The sequence below is a fragment of the Pleurodeles waltl genome, chromosome 1_2, assembly GCF_031143425.1.
Source record: "Pleurodeles waltl isolate 20211129_DDA chromosome 1_2, aPleWal1.hap1.20221129, whole genome shotgun sequence".
In the NCBI taxonomy this organism is placed as follows: domain Eukaryota; kingdom Metazoa; phylum Chordata; class Amphibia; order Caudata; family Salamandridae; genus Pleurodeles; species Pleurodeles waltl.
Window position 1 is genome coordinate 691,835,866 of NC_090437.1, and position 22,802 is coordinate 691,858,667.

At 46.1% G+C, this 22,802-nt stretch overlaps 1 protein-coding gene across 3 annotated transcripts in view; it reads right to left on the bottom strand.

The window, feature by feature from the left end:
* The window catches only part of LRBA (LPS responsive beige-like anchor protein), a 1,864,610-nt gene that overhangs the window by 1,198,514 nt on the left and 643,294 nt on the right, over positions 1-22,802 (bottom strand). For all 3 annotated transcript variants that reach the window (XM_069242641.1, XM_069242642.1, XM_069242640.1), the window contains exon 34: positions 273-334. In XM_069242641.1, the coding sequence (XP_069098742.1) occupies positions 273-334 (62 nt within the window). The remainder of the gene's footprint in view (positions 1-272; positions 335-22,802) is intronic.

A 22,802-nucleotide genomic window follows, 5' to 3' on the forward strand; every position in this document is an offset into this window, starting at 1 on the left:
GGGCTGGCTTAAGCAATTTTACATTCACAAGGTGAGATAATAAGGATTATTCACCTTCTGTTTGAAGTCTGCAATTATTGGCCATCTTTTCTTTGTACTTTGAGAGGTTGTTGATGCAACATCTCCCCTTAGAATTCCCTATTACAACCAGTACACGCCGTTCTTTAAAAGGAAAGGACCCAAGTGAAGGTGCTTTGCCATGAAAAGCAACTGCAATGATGCACTGGGAGGCAACCTTGTGTTTGCTAAGCGTATTGCCGGCGACAACTCACCTGAGAGCACAGAAGCATGACCAGCTCCACCACAGAACTGCTCGATTTCATGCACACCAAACCTAGAACACAGATAAACAAACGGTCACAGCTCGAAGACAGTCACATATATAAACTAAAACGAGCCAGTGGCTCCATTTCGGTAATTTAATTCTTAAGGCGAGGGAAAAGACACATTCCTGAGTGTTAAAAAAAAAAATCTGCACTGCAATTAAAAGTATATATTGGCAAGAAGAGACCATTACAGATTTGGAAAGAGGGAAATGACTGCGTTGGTTAAAAAACAGAACAGCACATGCGGTTTGTTTGCCCCTCAAGACTTAGCCAGGAACTCATCTCTGTATCACACGTTAGTCATGTCAACTGAAGACGAAAACAACTGCAACTTTAGATCTGTTTGCGTTTTATATTACTGGTGAAAATGTGCAGAGCATATGCTATATTGATCCATAATATCTACGCTTTGCTGCTTCAGAGCGGTACGGTCATTACATATGCAGAGAAGGGAAATGGCTCTATGACCTTTGCTTTCTCTGTTGCTCTTTCTGCCTTCAGCCCTCTAGCCATCAATCAAGTTTCCATTTTGTTTGGTGGCAGCAGACATCCCAAACACTCTTATTAGTACTTTGACCCTTGGCCCGCAGTAGACCTTCGCAGAAGTGCAAGCGGTAGCACATTAGACGTTTGCAAGTGTTTATAAATTAATTTTGAGTATTCCTTTGTTGAACATTTCTAATACATTCTCAAAACCGCACACCTTTACATACACATATTGATTCACAGGAATGTTTTTTAATTAGACGTGAAAACAGAAAATGGTTAGCTTATTGTTAAATATTTTCCGAGCAGGGGACTACTTAAAAGACAACGATATGTAAACTGTTGTGTGAAAACGGATTTGTTTTTTTGATGCTTTCAGGTACCTTAACGATGACACTGCAAACTAGCACTTGGTCTTTTTTGTCGTAGAGAATATGCCCTAGAGCGCACCAAATAGGTCTATTTCAAAGCAAACAGGATTAATTTGGGCACGTATCTCCGAAACTCTCGCCAGATCGCTCATTTACAAGGCCCTGGGAAACAACAGGCTTGATTAGTAAAGCCGTAAATTAAAAAACACAGGGCCCGCTTAATTAGTGTGAACGCTGTCTCAGCGTACGCCGCCTCAGCGTACGCCGTTTACGCCACAGTGTACCTGGGGTAGGCCACTACTCCGTCTAGCAGGGGAGGAAACATAATGGCTGATTCTGAGGAGAGGAAGCGAGAATCCCTCCCCAGGTTGGTGATGTGTGCAGTTGCATTTGGCCGCGGGGATAATGTCTATAGGGTTCCAGATCCCTGCATCCTCAGCCAACCAAAAGGACAACCTCGGGGGCAATCTGACTGCGCGACATTTCAAATTTGGCGCAATCATTTAGCTCCCTTGAGTCAGTTCGCCCCTGTGGCGGTAATCCGGTGAAGGGGCAAAAGCATTTCTTCACGAGCGTGGGCAATGGCCCCTTCGGATGACACTATTGCAAAATGTGCGATTACGAAAGCGGTCTGCACAAGCTCCTGTTGCCATTTCGACAATAAGTTAGTGCCCATGGAGGCAGATAAAAAAAGGGGCAAAGGCCCGTATCAGTCCTGGACACTTCCATAATACGCCCCGTTATGTATGACACCTGGGCAAATGCAGTACGACGTAGCCAAGCACTGCGCACACAAGCCATTAGGTTGTGTGCATACCAAACACTGGGCCAGCAGCCTCCACACAGTGCAGATTAAACTGAGACCACATGGAAATTGATTGCTGCCAGTAGGTCTTAGCTTATTCCCTTTGTGATACAACATACATACATTCAAACTCCTGTTCCCCAAAAGCCATACAATTGGCTACAATGATTCTCTGGCAAACCACACAAAACAAACATATGATCACCCATATCCTACAATGACGCCAACCAGTTGCCAAATGTAAAAACCTAACCAAATACTTAGGGTGCAAAATCCCCTTAAAAGGAAACCTAATGAGGTAGCCTGAAAATGTTAAGCATAATCTATCTGGACTTGGACAAAACCCAGATACCAAAAATAAAAAAAAGAATGATCATAAGCCTGAATAAAACCCAAGGGAATAGGGCCAGGATTCAGAAGCAGTACTCATAATCCTCATCAGGGATATACCCTATTAAGTTATCTACCCCTAAAATGATCTCTTTCAGAAAAGGTTCTACAATATTTTGCTGAACCAGAGAATCATTTACCCATGGCCTGTTTGGGCATGGACCAACCCAAGAAAAAGACCTGTAGGACTTTAAGGAGCTGAACTGATGATAGGCTTAAAACAGCAATTTTCTCTATATTCATCTTAGACAACATACGGCATCAGAAAACTAGAAGTACTTATGTCACAAAGGTCTTAGGCACCTTGGAGTGCAGAGGAAACACCACAATTGTTAAGGTCTTGATTAAAAGACTGTACACTAACTTTTTTCTACTCCTCGGTGAAAGAACAAGACTAACAGTCTCTCTCAATCTAAACAGGTTGGAAGAAATCTAGGAAATCAGCATGGTGATCACATTTTGCAAGATGCTCAGGGTACTCTTCACTAGTTTGGAAACTAATTGCTAAAGGATTTTATCAAAGCTGTAGCTGGGGACATAAAAGTCTTGCTTTCAATCTGTCCAAAGTCAAGAATGTTTCGAAAATGCAGACAACTAAAATTCTTCTAGCTCTTCTTTAATCTCACAGAAAAAGTAAAAACCCAGGTATTTACGTTTTACGGTCACACACAGACAATTTATCTCTTAGTTTGGCTAGGCTATCGAAATGGCACCCTGTTGATGCCTCGGACAAGATGGCACACAAGTGTTGCAGATTGTGGTGTTATAACATGGCTGCTTTGTTTTTTTTGCTTACGATATAGGAGGGAGTTGGCCGAGTTGTTTGATAAAGCCTCCTTGTATGATGCCCAGAACAAAGAATCCTGGGTTTTGTGTAGAACAATCAAAATAGTTAGAGTTGTGGAACCTCTTCGCCCCACAAAAATTCGATAGGGGTGAAAAGTAAGGAACTATATTTCCATTAGGGGGCTTGACTTTTTTTTTTATTTATTTTTTTTAAATGTGAATGAGGGTCCACACTCTATGCTCAGCAATTTGCATTCTCAAGAAATGGATACAAAATAACTAACAAGTTACTTACCTTCTATAACAAATTATCTGGTAGAGACATATTCTAGTTGCAGATTCCTTACCTTAGAATTTCCCCCAGTCATCAGTCTGGATCCAGAGATTCTTCTTCGAGCAGTACCCTTGCGTGCCGTTAGGTGGCGTTGATCGAGACTGTGACCGCCATTGGCGTCATGGTCACTGGATATGACGTGGGTCGTACATAGGCACCACTTCGGCGCGCTAACGTCAGTTTCTTTTCAGGACTTTCAACATCAAAAGCGCAGAGCCATGAAGAACACCCACTCTGGTGCACCAGAACTAGGGCCCTGAAAGGGAAGTCCCTGTCCCTAGAAATCAGTTCACAGAACGGGGAGGATTGGAGGGTCGGTAAGGAATCTGCAACTAGAATATGTCTCTACCAGATAATTAGTTACCGAAGATAAGTAAATAGTTCATCTGAAAGACTTCTAGTTGAAGATTCCTCACCTTACAATAGATACCCAAGCAATACCATCCCCAGAGGTGGGTCTGTGAACTAAGATCATACTAGGAAGTCCTGCAGGACCAAATGGGCAAAGTACCCTTCCCTGCAGACCTCACTGCCCAGGCAGAAGTGTTTGGTGAACGTATGCAAAACATCCACGTTGCTGCCTGACAGATGTACAGGACTGGAACTCTGCGTGCTAATGCAGTGGTGGCAGCTGTTGGTCTGGTGGAGTAAGCAGGCAAACCTTCCAGGGGTTGCTTCTTATCCAATGCGTAGCACATTTTAAAGCAGACAATGACCCATTAAGAAATGGTTCTCTTCTGCAACACCTGGCCTTTCTTAGCTTCCACATAACTCACAGAATTGATCATCCACCCGGAGCTCTTTAGTACACTCAAGATAGAACGCCAATGTTCTTTTTGGGTAAAGGCAGTGGAGTGTCTCCTCTTCCTTCGATGGATGTGGGGGTGCGTAAACAGTAGGTAAGGTGATGGATTGGCCTAGATGGAAGGGTGTGACCACTTTAGATAAAAATGAAGCCCTGGTACAAAGCACCACCATGTCAGGATGGATAAAAATGAAAGACTGCTTCGATTAAAGAGCCTGCAGTTCACTCACACTGTGAGCAGAAATGATGGCGACCAGAAAGACTGTCTTTAAGGTAAGAAGCCAGAGTAGACAGTTGTGAAGGGTCTCAAAAGGAGAGCACATCAAGAAGGTAAGAACCAGATTCAAATCCCATTGGTCCATTCTTAACAGAGAAGGAGGAAACATATGGGTAAGACCCTTCAGAAATCTACCAACCATGGGAGATTTAAACAAAGAGGGTTGGTCAGGCAATCAGAGAAAAGCCAAGATGGCAGACAAATAACCCTTGAAGGTGCCCAGAGCACAGACCTGCTGGGCAAGAGAAAGACCAAACAAAAGGACCTCAGAAAGAGGGGCAGAGAAGGGGTCAACAGACATGTCTGTGCACCATGCCACAAATTTGTTCCAATGACAGGCATACACTGTTTTGGTGGAGGGACGCCTGGCTGCCCAGATAACATTACAGACTTTGGACCGAAGGTCAAAAGCTGTCAACTGGCACCACTCAATCACCATGCAAGAAGTCAGAGACTGAACAAGTTTGGGTGGAGGAATCATCCCCTGCTGCTGCGACAGAAAATCCCTCCAAAAAGGCAGTCTGATTGGAGTATCGATGGCCATGCTCAAGAGCTCTGGATACCAGACTCTTCTCGCCCAAGCCGGAGCCACAAGAATTACTTGGGCCTGGTTGTTCTTGATCTTCTTGAGAACGCTGGGCAGAAGTGGCATTGGCGGGAAGGCGTAAAGGAGGCCTGAGTTCCACTTGAGACGAAAAGCATTGCCAAGCGAGTGCCACTTTGGAAACTTCAATACCAAAACAGCTGACGTTGCGCTTTCTCTGTGGAGGTGAACAAATCTAACCAAGGCCTTCCCCCCACTTTCTGAAAGACACCATGAGCCACCTCTGGATGGAGATGCCATTTGTGATCGACTAGGCATTGACAGCTGAGTTTGTCCGCTCTGACATTCAGAGAGCCTGCCAGATGTTGAACCACCAGGGATATGCCCTAATGTTCCAGCCATGTTCAGGGGCGCAGAGCCTCCTGACAAAGGTTCCACGACCCCACCCCGCTTGTTGCAGAACCACAAGGCAGTGTTGTCCATGAACACCTCCACCACTTTCACTTTGAAAGAGGAAAGCAATACTTCAATGCTAGCCTGATCGCCGTGAGCTCAGAAGATTTACATGGAGCCCAGACTCAGCCAGAGACCAGATGCCTGTGATCTCTGCCTCTCCCATGTGGCCACCCCCTCCCAGGAGTGACGCATCTGTCACTACTTTCGGATCTTGTTGGGGAAGGAAGGGGGATCTGCCTCTGACCCAATCGCAGTTTCAAAGCCACCACTGCAGATCTTGGGCAGTTCACGCCAAGATCTGGACCATGTCGAGGAGATTAACCTGATGCTGCACCCACTGGAACTTCAGGTCCCAATGAAGAGCCCGCATATGCCATCTGGCATGTGTCACCAGCAGAATGCAGGAGGCCATGAAGCCCAGCAGCCTCAGAGTCATTCTCACCAAAATCAAAGATAGAAGCTGAAACACCAGAATCATAGCCTGAATATCCTGGACTTGCCGCTCAGGAAGATAGGCCCAAAACTGCACTGTGCCCAGCACAGCACTGATGAAAGGGAGCGTCTGAGAGGGAGTCAGGTGTGACTTAGGCAGGTTTATAGCGAACCCCAGCAAATGCAGGAGGTCCACTGTAGTCTAGAGGTGGGGCGACAGCCTTAGGCAAGCCAGCCTTCAACAGCCAGTCCTAGAGGTAGGGTGAAAACTGAAACACCTAACCTGTCCAGGTGAGCTGTGACCACCGCCATCACTTTGGTGAACACCGGAGGAACTCTGGTAAGGCCAAAAGGGAGCACAGTAAACTGAAAATGCTTGAAGCCTACCGTGAACCACAAGTAACGTCTGTGGACAGGCAGGACGGGAATAAGGAAATATGCATACTGCAAGTCTAACACTACCATCCAGTCTCCTGGGTCCAGGGCAAATAGAACCAGAGTAAGCATTTTGAACTTCTACTTTATGAGGAAGAGATTGTGGGACCGGGGGTCTAGGATAGGAGGTAGGCCCTTGTCCTTCTTTGGCACCAGAAAGTAGCGGGAATAACAACCACAACCTACTTCTGGCACAAGGACCCTCTATATGGCTCCCTTGCCCAAGAGAGGTGTAAACTCCTCACGAAGAAGTGAGAGGTGCTCCTCAGTTATTCTTTTGTAGGATGGTGGCATGGATGGAGGGGTAGTCTCTAAGGGGAGGGAGCAGCCACTTTGGACTATTTGCAAAACCCACCTGTCTGACATGATGGATTTCCAGCGGTGTAGGTGATGGCGAACCCTGCCTGCGACTTGGCCCTAGTGGTGAAGCATTAGACTAGGAAGGTTTGGAGGCTTCAGTGAAAGAGGCAGTGGACTTGGCTGACCGCTGACCCCCTGTTCCACAAGGATGTTAAATCCCATGTCCCCAGCCACGTAGAGACTGTGCAGCGTGGGCAGCACAGTGGCTGGAGGGAAAGGGACGTGGTTGGGTGCCCCTTCTGTAGCCACAAAAGGGGCGAAAAACAGACAGGTGAGCAAGAGGCAGTTGCAGTGCCCAAGGACTAAGTCATATTCCGTGACTCCTTAAAAAACGCGAGCGCCGAGTCTGCTTTGCCTCCGAAGGGACAGGTGCCATCAAATGCCATGTCCGTAAGTGCAGCTTGGACATCCCTCGTAAAAGCCGACGTCCTCAACCAAGCATAGCGCCTCAAGGCCACCGTCAATGCAACAGATCTACCCAATGAACCGGTCGTATCCATTCACATTGTATCATGCACTTGGCTGCATCTCTCACATTAGCAACAGCTTGAGAGAAAGCATCCCAGGCCTCCTCCGGGACCTGTGGCAGCACCTCCGCCACCGTGTCCCATAAAGTATGGGTGTAATGGCCCAAAAGGAATGCAGTGTTCACAGACCGCAATGCCGGACTGGATGAAGAGAACATTTTCTTCCCAATTTGATCCAACCTTTTGTATTCCCTATCCAGGGGTGTGAAAGGCAATGCACCAGGGGAGGTAGAGGCCTGGATAACCAAGGTCTCAAGGGTGGGATGTTGGGTCAGGAAACCTGAGTCGTTAGGCGCAGGCCTATTGTGGCAGGCGACTGTCCTGTTAACATCAGCCCCTGTACTGGGGTTGGACTAAGTCCCCGGCATGACATCAGAGAGGGCCTCATTAAAATGCAAAAGGAGATGTAGGAGGCTGGCTCAATATATGGTGTACACCTATAGGTAAGGCACCATGTACGGAGTCCAAGGTGCCCAAACCCTTAGTGATTGTGCAGGAGGTTATAGATAACCAGAGCTCTCATAGGTATAGCGTGGAGAGCAGCTAAGACTTATCCAGGAGGGTGTAAAGCGGTTGCAAACACCACACAAGTCAGTCAGTGATGCACACACAGGAAAGAACACCAGCATTAGAACAATGTTATAGTTATTCTAACACACACTCTAGAACTAACTTTGGTATATCTCCAGCCGGAAATACGGACATGCAAAAATACACTTAGCAACAGGTAAGAAAGGGCATAAAATAACATGGTCCCCTACTGGGGGGATGGGGGTAGGAAGGGGCAAACTATATACAAAAAAAAAATGGAAAGCGAAAATCACACCCAACCCACACACCCATCCAAGGACCCTTAGGACTGGGGAAGTACTAAAATCCCAAAGTTAAGTAGATGGGAGTTCCCAGGCACCTGTGTGCAGAGTAGTAATCTCGGGTCAGTGTCTACAGACTAACCTAAGGAAGTCGCAGTTGGAGTTTTCGTGTTTTAGGACCCTTCCCAGAGGGCCTGAGGAGCAGGACAAGGCAGGTTGGATAGTAGCCACACTCATGGATACCCAGGACAGTGGCGTACCAACACCAGGGAGCTCAGGTGCATAGGGTTGAAGTCATATCAGTACCTCCTGCTGAAGTCAACGGGGACCTCTGTTGTCCAGCCGCTGCTACGACCCTTGGGCCAGGTCTCTGGAACCCAGACATGGATTCTGGAAGAAGAGGACCTAAGGAAAGAGGACAGAGTCCAGACCATTCAGAGGTGCCCAGATGGTGCAGGAGGGCAATGCCCACCTTTCTTGGAGAACGGTGGACGAAGAAGTGCAGGCGATGCAAGAAGATCCTGGGAGTAGTCCACGAGTTGTCCCACGCTGTTCGTCGAGTTGCAGCGGGGTCAGTGGTCAGCAGGACCACCTACAAGCCTTGGCAAATGCAGGGAAGCACTTAAGATAATTTGCTGGATTTGTGGGGATCAGCAAGGTCCACGTGACCCAACCTTGGCCGGTAGGTCAAGGCCAGCTCTCGGCATGCAGAAGAGTCAGCAGGAATCTATGGAGCCCCCCAGCAGGACCCTCTGGCAGCAGGCAGAGGGAGTCAAAGGGAGGCCGCAAAAGCACAGCAAAGAGGGATGCCCACGTCTCAGGAGTTGCAGAGAGGATTTTGTTCTTGGAGCTGGAGATGCCAACGTCTCAGGAGTTGCAGAGAGGATTTTGTTCTTGGAGCTGGAGAGGCCAAGGCTTCTTGAAGCTAGGAGGTCTTCGGACTGAAGGGTGAACAAGCCTTGGCAACGACAAGCAGACGCAGTGCACAGAGGTTCCAGCCAAGCAGCTCCAGCAAGGGACCATAGACTTCCCAGTTGCAAGGAAGATAGGTCAGACCTCTGGAGAGCCACAGAACCACCACCTGTGTTGTAGAGCCTTGGAGAGTCCATGGGACAGCAGGATCCACAAGCCACTCGTTGTCATTGAGGTGCCTAGGGTTGCAGGGGAGTGACTCCTTCACTCCAAGGGAGATTCCTATTTGCATTCCTATGTGCAGGCAGTGTCCCAGTGAATCTGGAGGATGCACAACCCTGGGATTGCAGAAGTCTTTGCAGCACTTGGAAGCAAAGTTGCAGTAGGAGCCCTCCTAATGGTAACAGTCTTGCTTACGGTTCCAGCAAAGAACAACTGGGGAGCTGTGGTCCCGGTATCCAGGTTGCAGACGTGTCTTGCAGATAGTTCCTGAAGTCTTGCAGGTGAATCTAGGGTCCCATCCTCCGGGGAGCCCTCAAGAAACCCAGGAAGGTTGTTAGACACTTTCTGCAGTGACCCAGCTATCGGGGGCCACGGACATCACCCAGCTGGACTAAACAGTCAGATACTCACAGGGGCCTCTGCGCACCTTATTTCCAAGATGGCAGAATAAAGTTGCCGCCTGGAAGAGCTCTGTGCACCTCCCTAGAGGAGGAGCTGGAGAGGTGGTCACTCCCCTGTCCTATGTGTGGTTTAGTGCAAAAGTGGGAACCGGTGGTTACTGCACTGGTGTAAATCGGTTTGTGCAAGGAGGGCACCAAAGGTGTCCTTCAAAGCTGTCTGGTGGCACCCCGAGGCACCACTAGCCCAGCCCGACTCAGCACAGAGACAGCTCTTTCTAAAGAGGTGGGCACACCTATATCTTACAAGAAATCCTTTGTTCTGTCTTTCCCTTCCTGAGTTAGGCTCAGCAGCAGGAGGGCATAACAGTGTCTGGGGTCGGCAGCAGCATGGGCTGGCATGCAGACCCACCAGGCTGTACAGGCAGATTTTGGGGGGACACCATAGGGAACCTCCAGAGTACATGGTTTCATGAAATTAGCACTGGAATCAGTGTAGTTAAATGATTCTAACATGTTTGATACCAAACATGCTTATGTTCGGTGAAGCCATTATGCAGTTGGACAATTTGTGTCGCCTTAAGATGGCATCCTTGCACTTACAAACCAGAAGAAATGGAGCCTGTAGTTTGTAGAGGCACCTTTGCTCATGCCCTTACACTTAGAACCATGCACCCTGCCCTTGGGCTGCAGGGCCTACCTGAGGGGTGACTTACAGGGTCAGAGTACAGTGACCATCATATAAGGCAACCCTTATATCTGGACTGAAAGGTGCATGCATCATTTCACATAGGCTGCAATGGAAGGCCTGTAGTCACGGGCCCTCATGGGTGGCACAATACATGCTGCAGTTCATGGGGGATCCCTGGTGTGCAAATGTCCTGTACCATGCCCTGGGTACCTAAGTACCATATACTAGGGACTTACATGGGTGCACCAGTTTGCCAATTGTGAGGTGTAAAAGTTACAACTAAATTTAGGGGAGAAAGCACCGACACTGGGGTTGTGGTTAGTGGGATCCCAGTGTACTAAAGTCTAAACACACTGACACCAGGCAAAAAAGTGGGAGGTAACTATGACAGAAAGGTGCTAATTTCGTATAGGGGTTCTGTAGAAGAAGCTTCAGGTTGCAGCACCTCAGGCAGGAGGTTGGTCCTGACGGCCACAGAAGGCAGCTCAAGGCACAAGGCCTCAGCAGCTCTCCTCACCAACATTGAATACGACACTCCCTCCTCCGTAAACACGAATGTGTCTACACCACTGGCTCACCCAGGTCCCTAGCCCAGTCCATGGGGTCATCAAGCTGATATTCTAAAGGGTCCAGGGACCCCTCCATACTTTCACCATACCCATATGAATAAGGTCCATAATCCGACTGAGGAAGCAAGGTCCCCACCGAGGTCAGAATTGGCACTAAGCATCAGCAGTAAGGTTGTGTGTTAAAGTTGGGATCGACGCCGACCGTGGGCCCAGCCGGCATCAAGAGGTCCGACGTCTGCACCAGCATCAGGAAAGGTCACAGTGGCACAGCCAATACCGGTGTGGATCTGGAGACGGAATCCTGGGTGCCCCCAGGAGCAGAGGCCAAAGCAGCTGGCGCAGAGCCCAAGCAGCCCCTTCGGACCCCGTAAGGCCCAAAGGTGCATCAGCAGTGTCGGACTGCCAAAAAATGAGGCAGTGCATGGCCACATGAACTCGCAGAGTTAGGCAGGGGTGGCTCTGACTCACAGAAACTCTGGGAGGTGTGGAGCCAACACATAAGCAGGCTCTGAGGACTGAGGCCTAGATCGACGACCCTCCTTTTCCTGCGTCGTGTTGTCTGACTGACGGGGTGAAGTTGAAGAATGTTTACATTTCTTCGACGTCTTCTTATGCTTACCTGAGCATCCCGAAGATTATGAACGATGAAGAGTGTTGACTCAGTGAGCGGTCTCAGGACCTTTCTCTCGACCAAGACCAGGAGCATGACAGAGCCGAGCGCCGGGCTGCAAGAAGCGTTAGGGACTACTCCATCAAAGCCTTTGGTATTCACAGCCCGGCACTTGGAGCACAACTCCGGGTTGTGGTCGCGCTCCAGACACCAGAGACACACGAAGTGCAGATCCGTCACAGACATCGTTTGATGACAGGAGTCACAGGGCTTGATTCCAGTCTTCTGTGATGACATCTATGCGCCAGAAAGTCAAACATCTTGACAAAAAGTCAAAAAGGATAATCAAAAAGTGACTGTAAGGAGGTCTTCTTCAGATTTCTGCGTAGGCTGGTGCGGACAGAAAAGAACTGACGTCAGAGCGCCGGGGTGGGACCTAAATATGATTTGCAGCGTCATATCTGGTGACCATGCTGGACGCAGAGTCGACTGATGCCACCTAACGGCACTCAGGGGGTACTGCTTGAAGGAAAATCTCTGGATCCAGACTGACACCTGGGGGAAATTCTAAGGGGAGGAATCTGCAACTAGAAGCCTCTATTAGATAAAGATGTATGAATTAAGTGGATCAGGGTTGGTGGTCATAGTCAAAGGCCATTATCAACATTAGTGTCCCTGCTGGAACATGTCATTTTTCCTCCTTATGTCCTCTAGCCTTCTATACATACTATTGGTTAGAGCTTTGCAGCTGTATACTCATTTGCTCTCCTGTTCCTATCATTCCTATACTTTACCCTCTTTTGGCTTCTTCTTGACAATACAAATTGTAGTTTGGAAAGAAACAGCACAAAGTACACTAAGGATGAAGTACGGTTTCAATATTGGCATTTCAGAGCATTGAGTGGTCAATGCTTTAGCAGTTTTGTGTCCATTAAGAGCTTCCTGTTATTCTACCTTCAATGTAAATGATTATAAACTTTATGAATTGCTTCATTTCCCTGGACAATCACTGTCACTATTAGTGACAACCAACTGAAAGACTTCAACTGCATTTCTACTACATTTCTTTTCTTTTTACATTCAATAGTGTTGCCAACAAAAGAAAAGCAAGGGGGGGGTGGGGCGCACTGGCTCAAAGCCAGACGCACCTGTTTAAGACAAGGTCCATATACCACTTGCAAGTGGTCCTGAAATGAAGGATGCAACATTCCTCAAAGTACTAAAAATTATTAGCACCGTAAAAGTGTACTTTGGCTTTAAGTTCATGTTCCTGGTTTTCTGAACTATCAGTTTATTACCTTTGTAGCAAATCTGTGTGAGACAGCTGCAGCGTGATGTCAGTGCAATGTTGAAGTTTTAGGAAGTCCGCACAGATTTGCTCTAAAACTTGAATCCTGTCTGCAGCAGTTCACAAAGAGTGTTTGGGCTACATGAAGTAGACATACACATGCAGAGAAACTGAGAAAACCCCAGATGTGATAACTGGACCTAGCATGCTTTTTTACACTTTGAAATATTGTATTATAAGTCACTGTCATTTTTAAGCTTGCTTTTAAAATAGATTTTTTTGCTAAAGATTTAACAGAACAGCCAATACCTGCTGCGAACTAGACAGATCTTGATCTGACAACTTGTTGTTGTCTTGTCAGCTTAATGGGACACACACAGTTGGTCTGATGGAAACCCAACTAACATGAACATTCTGCCTGGTTGGCCTATTGTTTCTGCTGTATGTTCACATACAAAAGAAAGCTTAGAGTGTGTAGCTGTCCTCCTTACATCACATGTGGACAAAATTCCCTTGTATGTGCATGACTCGCAGAGCATCCTCAACAAGATAAATTATGATTTCAGTCTATTGTGTCCATCAGAACTATTGGTATTTACAGCTTGTATACCTCGTTCGAAAAATGGGGCCTCAAAGCCATGGTATATTATGTTGAGACAGAATCAATCTTTTATGAAAACTGGGAATGCCTTTATACACTACAACCTTGACCCTTGCAAACAATGCCACTGTATACAATATTGGAGAGTTCTAAAAAGGACTGGGTACCCAAATGGGTTTGGTTCTAGGACAGTTCCTCTCATTTCAAACTGTTCATGGGCTAGTTTGGGATGGAACGAGGTTTGTTAAAAAATATCTGTGCGTCGAGCATTTCTACATGGACAGTTTTTTTACTACTGATGACTGGTGCGGGTGACAGTACTAAGGAACAATTTATGTTACTATATGAAAAATGATTGGGATCACAATGATCTTCAAAAGGCTGAAGGGCACAAAATAAACAAAATAAGTATAAGGACTTTAACTCAAATTTTATTTCAACACCTACACATGTTTTGCAAACTCCAAAATGCTTCCTCAAGGCCACAAATAAACAGCTTATCTATCAATATGTCTATCTATCAATATGTATGTCTGTCTGTCTATCTATCTATCTAGCTATCTATCTGTATATACTTATTACCTAGTGGCGGTTGCCACTAGTTAGTTATAGGTAGGCCAAAGTTTTCATACAAAAAGCGATTTTTTACTTGCCTATGTTTTGGCAGCACTTGGTGAATTGTCACAAAACTTTCCCAAAAGATTTGCCAGTACCGTCAGCTGCTGCCTGGAAAGTTTTGGGGTGATCCGTTGTCATGGGGGGGGGGGAGCTGAGAAAAAAGGGGGGGCCTAAAACACGTTTTCCCCATAAAATTTTTCCATAAGGATTCTGAAGAGCGATAGCGCAAAAACTACTTGATGGAATTACACCAAATTTGGCAGGAAGATAGGCCCTGATCCAGAAAGAGTGCTTTTATTGTTTTGGTGTAATTCCAAACAGTAGTTTTTGAGAAATTATGGGGAAAACAAATTTGAACATCTAGGGACGTGAAGGATTCACAACCCCTAATAATCTCGTGCTGAGATCTGATTGGCTGATAACACTTCAACAACAGAAGCTGTTGAAGTGTTGTCAGTCATCTTGAGACTCAGCTTCAGCCGAGTCCCAAAATAAAAGTAAAAAAAACATAACAAAAGGGGCCAGGGTCCGAACACCCTGACCCCTTAGCTCTGGTGCTGGGGTCCCAAAGGGACCCCCCACCCCCCAAGGCCAAAAGGCATTTTTTAATTTTACGACCAGGAGAAACAGTGGATCCATGAATCCGCTTGTAAAATTATTTTTAAAAAAATTAAAAAAGAAATGCTGTCTCCCTCACTTCTTTAGCGAAACGCCCCCGGGAGGGCCAAGTCCAGGGGGCTTTTTTTATTTTACTTTAAAATAAAATAGAAAGGAGGGGGGAAGGGCCAACCCCCCCCATGCCCCAGGGACCACCACCTCCCCGGGGCACATTTTTTGGATGTGTGTGGGGGGGGGGTTTAATCTGTGGCCACCCTGCTGCCCTGGGGACCACCACCTCCCAAGGGCTTTAATGATATTTGGGGAAGGGGCACCGTCTGTCTCCCCCCCCACACCCCATGGCAACTCTGTAGTTAGAGCGGGGTGGCCGCGTGCCCCCCTGCACCCTGGGGACCACCTCTTAATTAATGCGTGGGGCCCTGTGACCCACACACACTGCCATGGGAACGCCCCCCCCCCCAAGGTAGCACGTTATTTGGAGCCGGGAGCGCGACCCCCTCCCTGCACCACCCCAGAGACCACCACCTTTGGGGCAACACTATATTTTTTTCCCTTGAGAGCTTCCATGCGGTCCCACAGCCCGTAAAGGGCTTCTGATTATTTTATTTATTTAAAAAATGTAAATAAATTACAAAATATATAGGGACCGTGGGGGGGACGTTAAGGGCTCCTTCGTGGTCCATGAAAGCCCATAAAGGGCTAAAGAAAGAAAAATGAAAAGCAAAAAAAATATATATATATCATTTTGTTTTTCATAGAAAAAGAATTATACTTTTTTTAAAATATCAAATACATTTTTTGTTAAATCCAACAAAAATATCTCATTCCAAGTATATGAGATATTAAAGCCTAAAAAAACTCTCTCACTTTCTGTCTCTCTTTCGATCAATTTCTCCCACTCACACACCCACTTAGATACTTGCGCACCCACTCACAGACCCACTGACACCCTCATGCAGCCACTCACAGACCTGTGTACAGACTGATGCATCCAACAAAACACTGATGTACGCACTCTCATACCCAGACATTATGACTCCCAGATCCACTCTCTCACATCCATTCTCACACCCAGAGTAGCTGAGGCTAACTCCCTTTGCGCACGGTGAAAGGGCTGTGCACAGCGTGGGTTTGAGCGGTTGGGGGTGTTGGCCGCAGGGTCTGGCTGCAGGCCAGGTCTTGCGGGTGACCTCCCCTGCGCATGGGTGAAGGTCATGCACAGTTGGGTGTTTATAGGGAGTTGGTCTTAGGGCCTGGCCAGAGGCCTTGCGTCGGTGGTTGGATTGACATACAGTAATTAAAATTACTATAATTTAAAAAAAAACATAGAAATTCACTGAAAAAAAAAAAAACATTACAGGGACGTTATAGTTAGGAAATAGAATTAAAAAAAAATAGAAATTCACTTAAAAAACCAAAGGTTACAGGGAGGTTATATTTAGGCTCACATTTTAATCATACAAAACCAAAGAAATTCACCAGTTATGGTTAGAGTTACCTCAAGTAACTATAACTCGTGCACCAAGGTAACTATTTTGTCCCCCTCAAATTTCAATACTGGTCTATATTCTTTGCTGTGCAGGTGATATTAAAAATGTATTGCAATGACAATATTATAACTTCTATTGATGTTCAGCTCATTACAATTTTTTTTTAAAGAGGACTGCCTGAAAAGCCTGCATACATATTTCTTGTACGCATCCTCCAACATAGACAAACTGTATACCAGCTGGAGAAATGATTCAAGTGAGAATGCATTATGGCAAAGTAGAAAATAAGTCGATGAATGCTAGCTGTTGATATGATGATTTGAGAAAAGATTCTGTAATTGAAGATAAAAAAGAAGATACTAAACCAAAGCTGAAAGCAGAAATCAGCAACTACCTATAACCCTAACATTAGAAAATGCTCAGACGAGACAGACTAAACCCGATTTGACAGCCCTTCCTTTGCATTGAGTTCTGGTGTTTTAGAAGTTGCGATAAGACATTAGCGCAATGATTAATTATTATGAATATTTAACAGACAAGCCATCAACAAAATAAGCAGTCAGGGCATGACCTTGAGGCAAGTTATTCGTCAAAGTTAGAATAGTGAAAACCTGATAAGGTACATACTTTGCCACTGTGGTAGCTTTAAAAAAAAATGTGCAATGATCATCTGAAGGTGTTTTTGAAAAGTAATGGTTTTAATGATGCACAGAGTTGTAACCGATGAATTAATGATGGCACACTTTAAGCATATTTACTACATTACTCTGAAGTGTAATTAATACTGTGAAGTTGTTATGTTACATTTTCTTGAAATAAACCATTTATTTTGACATGGATGCTGTTTCTGGTGTTCTGTTCCTCTTGCTCCTGCTCAATTTCACTCCCAATCAGTGTCCTGCTGTAAACATCTCTCGCCTCATTTCCACGGAGCACCAAATGAATGACGTCAGGGATTCAAAAGTAGACAACTATGCTAAGAAGCATGTATTTTGAATAACGCTTCCACTGTGCACCCAGGGGACTTCCGCTGCAAGTGTTGTTGTAGGCGCAGTAATTCTCTGACCCATTGTTGAAGAAATGTTTAATTCTGTGTAGTACATCTCCAGAGTGCAGTTGCTGCGAGAGCAGTTGGAAGATTTCTCTTACCTTAAGAAATGGATTGGTTATACAGATTTAAAACATTACATTGCTGTTTCTGATTTGTCAACTCAACTCTTACCATGATCATACCGTAATGAATTTACAGAATCTATTAATAGTTCGCAAGAATTGTGTATACAAATTCTCGAGTTTCTGAATTAGGGGGGGCATGTTTGTTGTTGTTTTTAAGGGCTGTTGATTCATCAGCTACTCCTTGGATGACATTTCATTTTTATCCAGGGACTTTGTATATTTATTAAGACTTTCTATTGGGATGCCGTCAGTACTTTTTATAAGTCTGACTTTTGGTTTATTTTCTTACCTTAGGGATTTTTAATACATTTTATGGTTCTTTATTTCTGTATTGCAGCCTTAATGGCAATTCATGGATTTTTTTTCTATATCGCCTTTAACAATAATTCCATAACAAATCATTTTTTTGCCCTATTTTTGATCTATACCTCAGTTATAAATGCTTCCACATTTATTCTGTTTTACTCAGCCAAACTGAGTATTTCTCTGATGAGTGTGGTCACTAACTGTTAGATCAACTTGAGGTTGTGAAGCTGAATTGATTAGGCAACAATCTGAGTATTCAAAATTCTGGGGTTCAGGGGACTATTGGGGTTTGGCTCCTGCACTACTAAAAAATATCCCTTGGGTTTTACAAATACAGTAACTGTAGTTTTGAAGGTTTGCCAATGAAAAATGTGTGTGTAAATTGTAGGACATAGGCTGTATTTTTATTAATTTGGAAATGTAGCAAGTTCGAGTTAGACTTTCTAATCACAACCTTAAAGTATCCGATGTTAGAGCCATCCGGAACCATGACCACAGATACCTCCTGGTGACATATTATGGAAATCTCAAAGGGCTACCTACTGAAATGAACGTCATATTCAACTGCATCGAAATGATTCAGTGGGGAACAGATCATTTGACATCACAAAGCAGACATTGATTACATTCTTAAGCTTAAAGCTGAAGATCTAGGACATACTGTGGACCATGAAGTAGAGTAACTCAATAGAGAATGAGTACCACTGGAATTTTGATTCTATTATAGTGTACAATTTTAGGTCATCAATTGACTGGCAGTGTGTATTTGGATGTCATACTAAGGAAACAGAACACTGTGTCACGGCCAATTAGGAATTAGCAGTGTTCTTTCCCTAAAATTGTACCTTTGTTTCCACAATTGGCACAGCCCTTGCACACAGTTAAGTACCCTGTAAAAGGTGGCCTTGGTACCAAGGGTCCTGTGGCCAGGGAAAGTCTCTAAGGGCTAGAGCATGTATTATGCCACCCTAGGGGCCCCTCACTCAGCCCATGCACACTGCCTTGTAGCTTGTGTGTGCTGGTGGGGAGAAAAAGACAAAGTCGACATGGCACCCCTCTCAGGGTTCTATGCCCACAACCCACTGCTTGAGTGGCATAGGTAAGTCACACCTCTAGCAGGCCTTACAGCCCTAAGGCAGGGTGCAATATACCACAGGTGAGGGCATAGCTGCATGAGCAATATGTCCCTACAGTGTCTAAGTCCATTCTTGGACATTGTAAGTGCAGTGTAACTATATTGAGTATATGGTGTGGGAGTTTGTCATTACGAACTCCACAGCACCATAATGCTTCACTGAATACTGGGAAGTTTGGTATTACACTTCTCAGCACAATAAACCCACACTGATACCAGTGTGGGATTTATTGAAAAATGCACACAGAGGGCATCTTAGAGTGTCCCCTGTGTGGGAGCCCAACTGCTAGTGTAGGACTGACCAGTCTGTGTCAGTCTGCCACTTTCAGACAAGTTTCTGACCACATGGGGTGAGTGCCTTTATGCACTCTGTGGTCAGAAACAGAGCCTGTCCTGGGTGGAGGTGCTCCTCACCTCCCCCTGCAGGAACTGTAACACCTGGCGGTGAGCCTCAAAGGCTCAAGCCTCGGGTTACAGTGGCCCCAGGGAACTCCAGCTAGTGGAGATGCCCGTCCCCCGGACAAAGCCCCACTTTTGGCGGCAAGTCTGGCGGGAAAATTAGTAAAAATAGGGAGGAGTGACTACCCCCGCCAGGAACCCCCCTAAGGTGTCCAGAGCTGAGGTGGCCTACTCCCTGCAGAATCCTCCATGTTGGTTTGGAGGACAGGGTCCAATAGGGATACGAATGTGCCCCCCTCCACAAAGGGAGTGGGCACAAGGAGGGTGCAGCCACCCTCAGGGACAGTAGCCATTGGATACTGCCCCCCTGACCCTAACACGCTCCTAAATCAAGGATTTTAGGGCCTCCCTGAACCCAGCTCACCAGATTCCTAGCGACCTACGAAAAGAAGAAGGACTGCTAAGCTGAAACCCCCAGCAGAGAAGAAGTAAGACAATAACTGCTGTGGCCCCAGCCCTACCGGCCAGCCTCCTGCTTCAAAGAACCTGCAGAAAGACCAGCGACGCGACCAGCGACGCATCCAGCGAGCCCAGCGACCTCTGCCAACTCCAGAGGACTGCCCTGCACCTAAAAGGACAAAGAGCTCCTGAGGACAGCGGCTATGTCTGAAGAAACCTACAACCAAGGACTCCCACCTCACTCTGGATGCTTGAGTCTTGACCCCTGCGTACCAGACACCCACGCCCCATGTCCAGGTGGTCCACCCAGCATGAGAGGGTCCCCAGGCGATTTATAGCAAGTGCCCTGCCTTGGCTGACCTCTCCATCCCAACGCCTGCAGAGAGAATCCAGAGGACCCCCCTGACCGCGAGCTCCGAATGAAGATATCCGATGCCCAGAGAACACGCTGCACCCGCAGCTCCCAGGCCTTGGCGAAACCGACCCCCAGTGCCTCATCATTCAGCAGGCAGCCCTCCTCCCTGTCCGACCAGTGGTGTGCCCAAGACACCCTCCAAACCCCCCAACCCCCCAGAGCTCGCCGGCAGCCTCTGAGTGACCCGAGGGGTACCCTCATATACCAGCTTTGAAAACCCGACGTCCTGTTTGCACCCTGCACCTGGCCGCCCCTGTGCCGCTGAGGGTGTGTGTTTGGTGTTGTCTTGTTGCCCCTCCAGTGCTTCTCCAATCCCCCCTAGTCTGACCTCCGAGTCCTGCTGCCTGACCAAACTCAGAGTACCCTGTCTCCACAGGAAACCACGTTAATTTGGTTCCTCTTTGACCTCTGCACCCGACTGGCCCCCTTGTTGCTGGTGGTGGGTGTTTGGGGTTAACTTGAACCCCCAACAACAGACTACCTAAACTCCTGAGATAAGAACTGTAAGTCATCTACTTACCTGCAAACCTATACTATATTTTCCTCCCCCAGGAACTTTTGAAAAATGTAGTGTCCACTTTTAAAACAGCTTTTTGCCATTTTAAGAAAACCTGTATACATTGTTGATTCTATTCAAAGTCCTGATCATATATATGGAAAGTACCTTTTATTTTATGTACTTACCTGCAAACTGAATCTTGTGGCTCTAGAATTAAATTAACAAAAGATTTTCTATATAAAATCCTATTGGTCTGCAGTTAAGTCATTGAGTGTGTGTTTCTTCTATTGTTATGTGTGTACAACAAATGCTTAACACTACACTCTGTAAACCTAACTACTTGACCACACTACCACAAATAGAGCATTAGTATTATCTATTTGTGCCTCTGTCAAGCCTATGGGGAACCCCTGGACTCTGTGCATGCTATATCTCACTTTGATATACATAGCCAGCTTCCTTCATTGAGTTTTCAAGATAAAAGATTGTCAGTGTTCGCAATCTACATAAAATTGACATCAGCATTGTGGTTCGAGTGCTAGTAAACTACACAGTTTCGATTTAACACTGAGTCAACACACAGATGGACAATAACTGCAAAACAATGACAGCATGTCCTGAAACCATGTCCGCCACTACACTGCCTTATCTCACCCCCTTTATAAATCCCAAAGAAACAAAAACCAGAGAGAACCAAGACCATGAGTGGTTTATATTCAGTGGCAAAATATTAAGAGTGTGATTGTAATACTGTTGGCTATGTTCCCCACCTCCTCCCCGGGGATCTCAGCCCTATCATGTCATTGGAGCTATATCTGGAAGAGGTGGAGTTCTCCGGCACGTGTGGGGCATATGGTAAGCGGGAGGTACGTGGACAGAAAGGAACCAAGAGGACCCCAAGTGTATTAAACATTTTTGAAAGTATACCTGAGTATATCTTCCAAGCGTTACATTGTCATAGCCTGCCAAAGCCTGGCATACCATTAAGTAATCGGAGGAGCTGTCTGCATTTTCCAAGTTGCTGCTAGGGTCATTTTTAGCAGCTCCCAGGCATAACCAAAGAATTAGGCGATCATGTGAGGTTTGGCATTTGAGAGACTTATCCCGTAGTCCTGGAAAGGCGAATCCTAGTGTGGCAGGTATAGGATACCCCAATATCTCTTTAATTTGCTCCAAGACTTCAGACCATTATGGGCGGATCATAGGGCATTCCCACTAAATATTGCAGAAGTCGCCCAGCAATCCACATCACCTCCAACAAGCGTCACTGGTATGGGGGAAAATTTGAGTTTTGTAGGGTAGAGGTACCAGTCATACAGGATCTTGTAATGGGCCTCCCTCAGGCACACAGAATGGTTAAACCTAGGGATGTCCTGCCATAGATGTCGCCATTGGTCATTTGAAATTGTTTCTTCTAACTGGGTGGACCAGAATTCCATATTTCGGGATTCAGTGTAAGGAGTAGTGACCATCAAAAGTCCAAATAAAAAGAAAATTACCCCTTTCGTTCCCCTCTGGTTCCTGACAAACATTTCAATTGCAGAGAGGCCCTGCCTGGCTGCCTACCCAATGTCTTAATTGTGTATAATGGAATCTCTCTGAGGTTGGTAGCCCAAAGTTCTGTTGACAATTTTTAGAGATGAGAATGTCCCACCCATGAAATAAATCTGATATCATGAGACATTCTCCTGTCCTCCAATGATCAAAGGGTCCCTGGGAGAATGCCGGAGGGTGGGTTAGAGGGGGGTATGATGGGGGATAAGGCTGGGATGAAATGGGTGGGTGTAAATGGAGAGGGAAATTTAGCCCAGACCCCTGATTGATTCACACCAGCCCAGGTATCATGTGTCATGTTTGTGGGTGTGCTCAAATACGCATTAATGGGGTCGGTCTGCTTTGGACTTCCATGATAGGTCCTAAATCTAACAGCCTGTTATGGCCTGATCCATATGAACCCAATGTTTATCTGACTCTTGGAGGGACCACTCCGTGATTACTCTCAATTGCGCTGCTTTGTAATGAAAGAGAAAGTCTGGAAGAACAAGCCCTCCTTCAGTCCTGGATAGTCACAGCACACTATACGGAAGTCTGGCTCTATGATCTTGTCACATACATTTTATCAAAAGGGTTCATAATTTTGATTACAAAAAATCACACTCTACTGAGATCAGGAGGCACTGAAATATGTGTAAGAATCAAGGTAATACCGTCATCTTAATAGAGTGAATATGGCAGAGCCATGACGGGTAT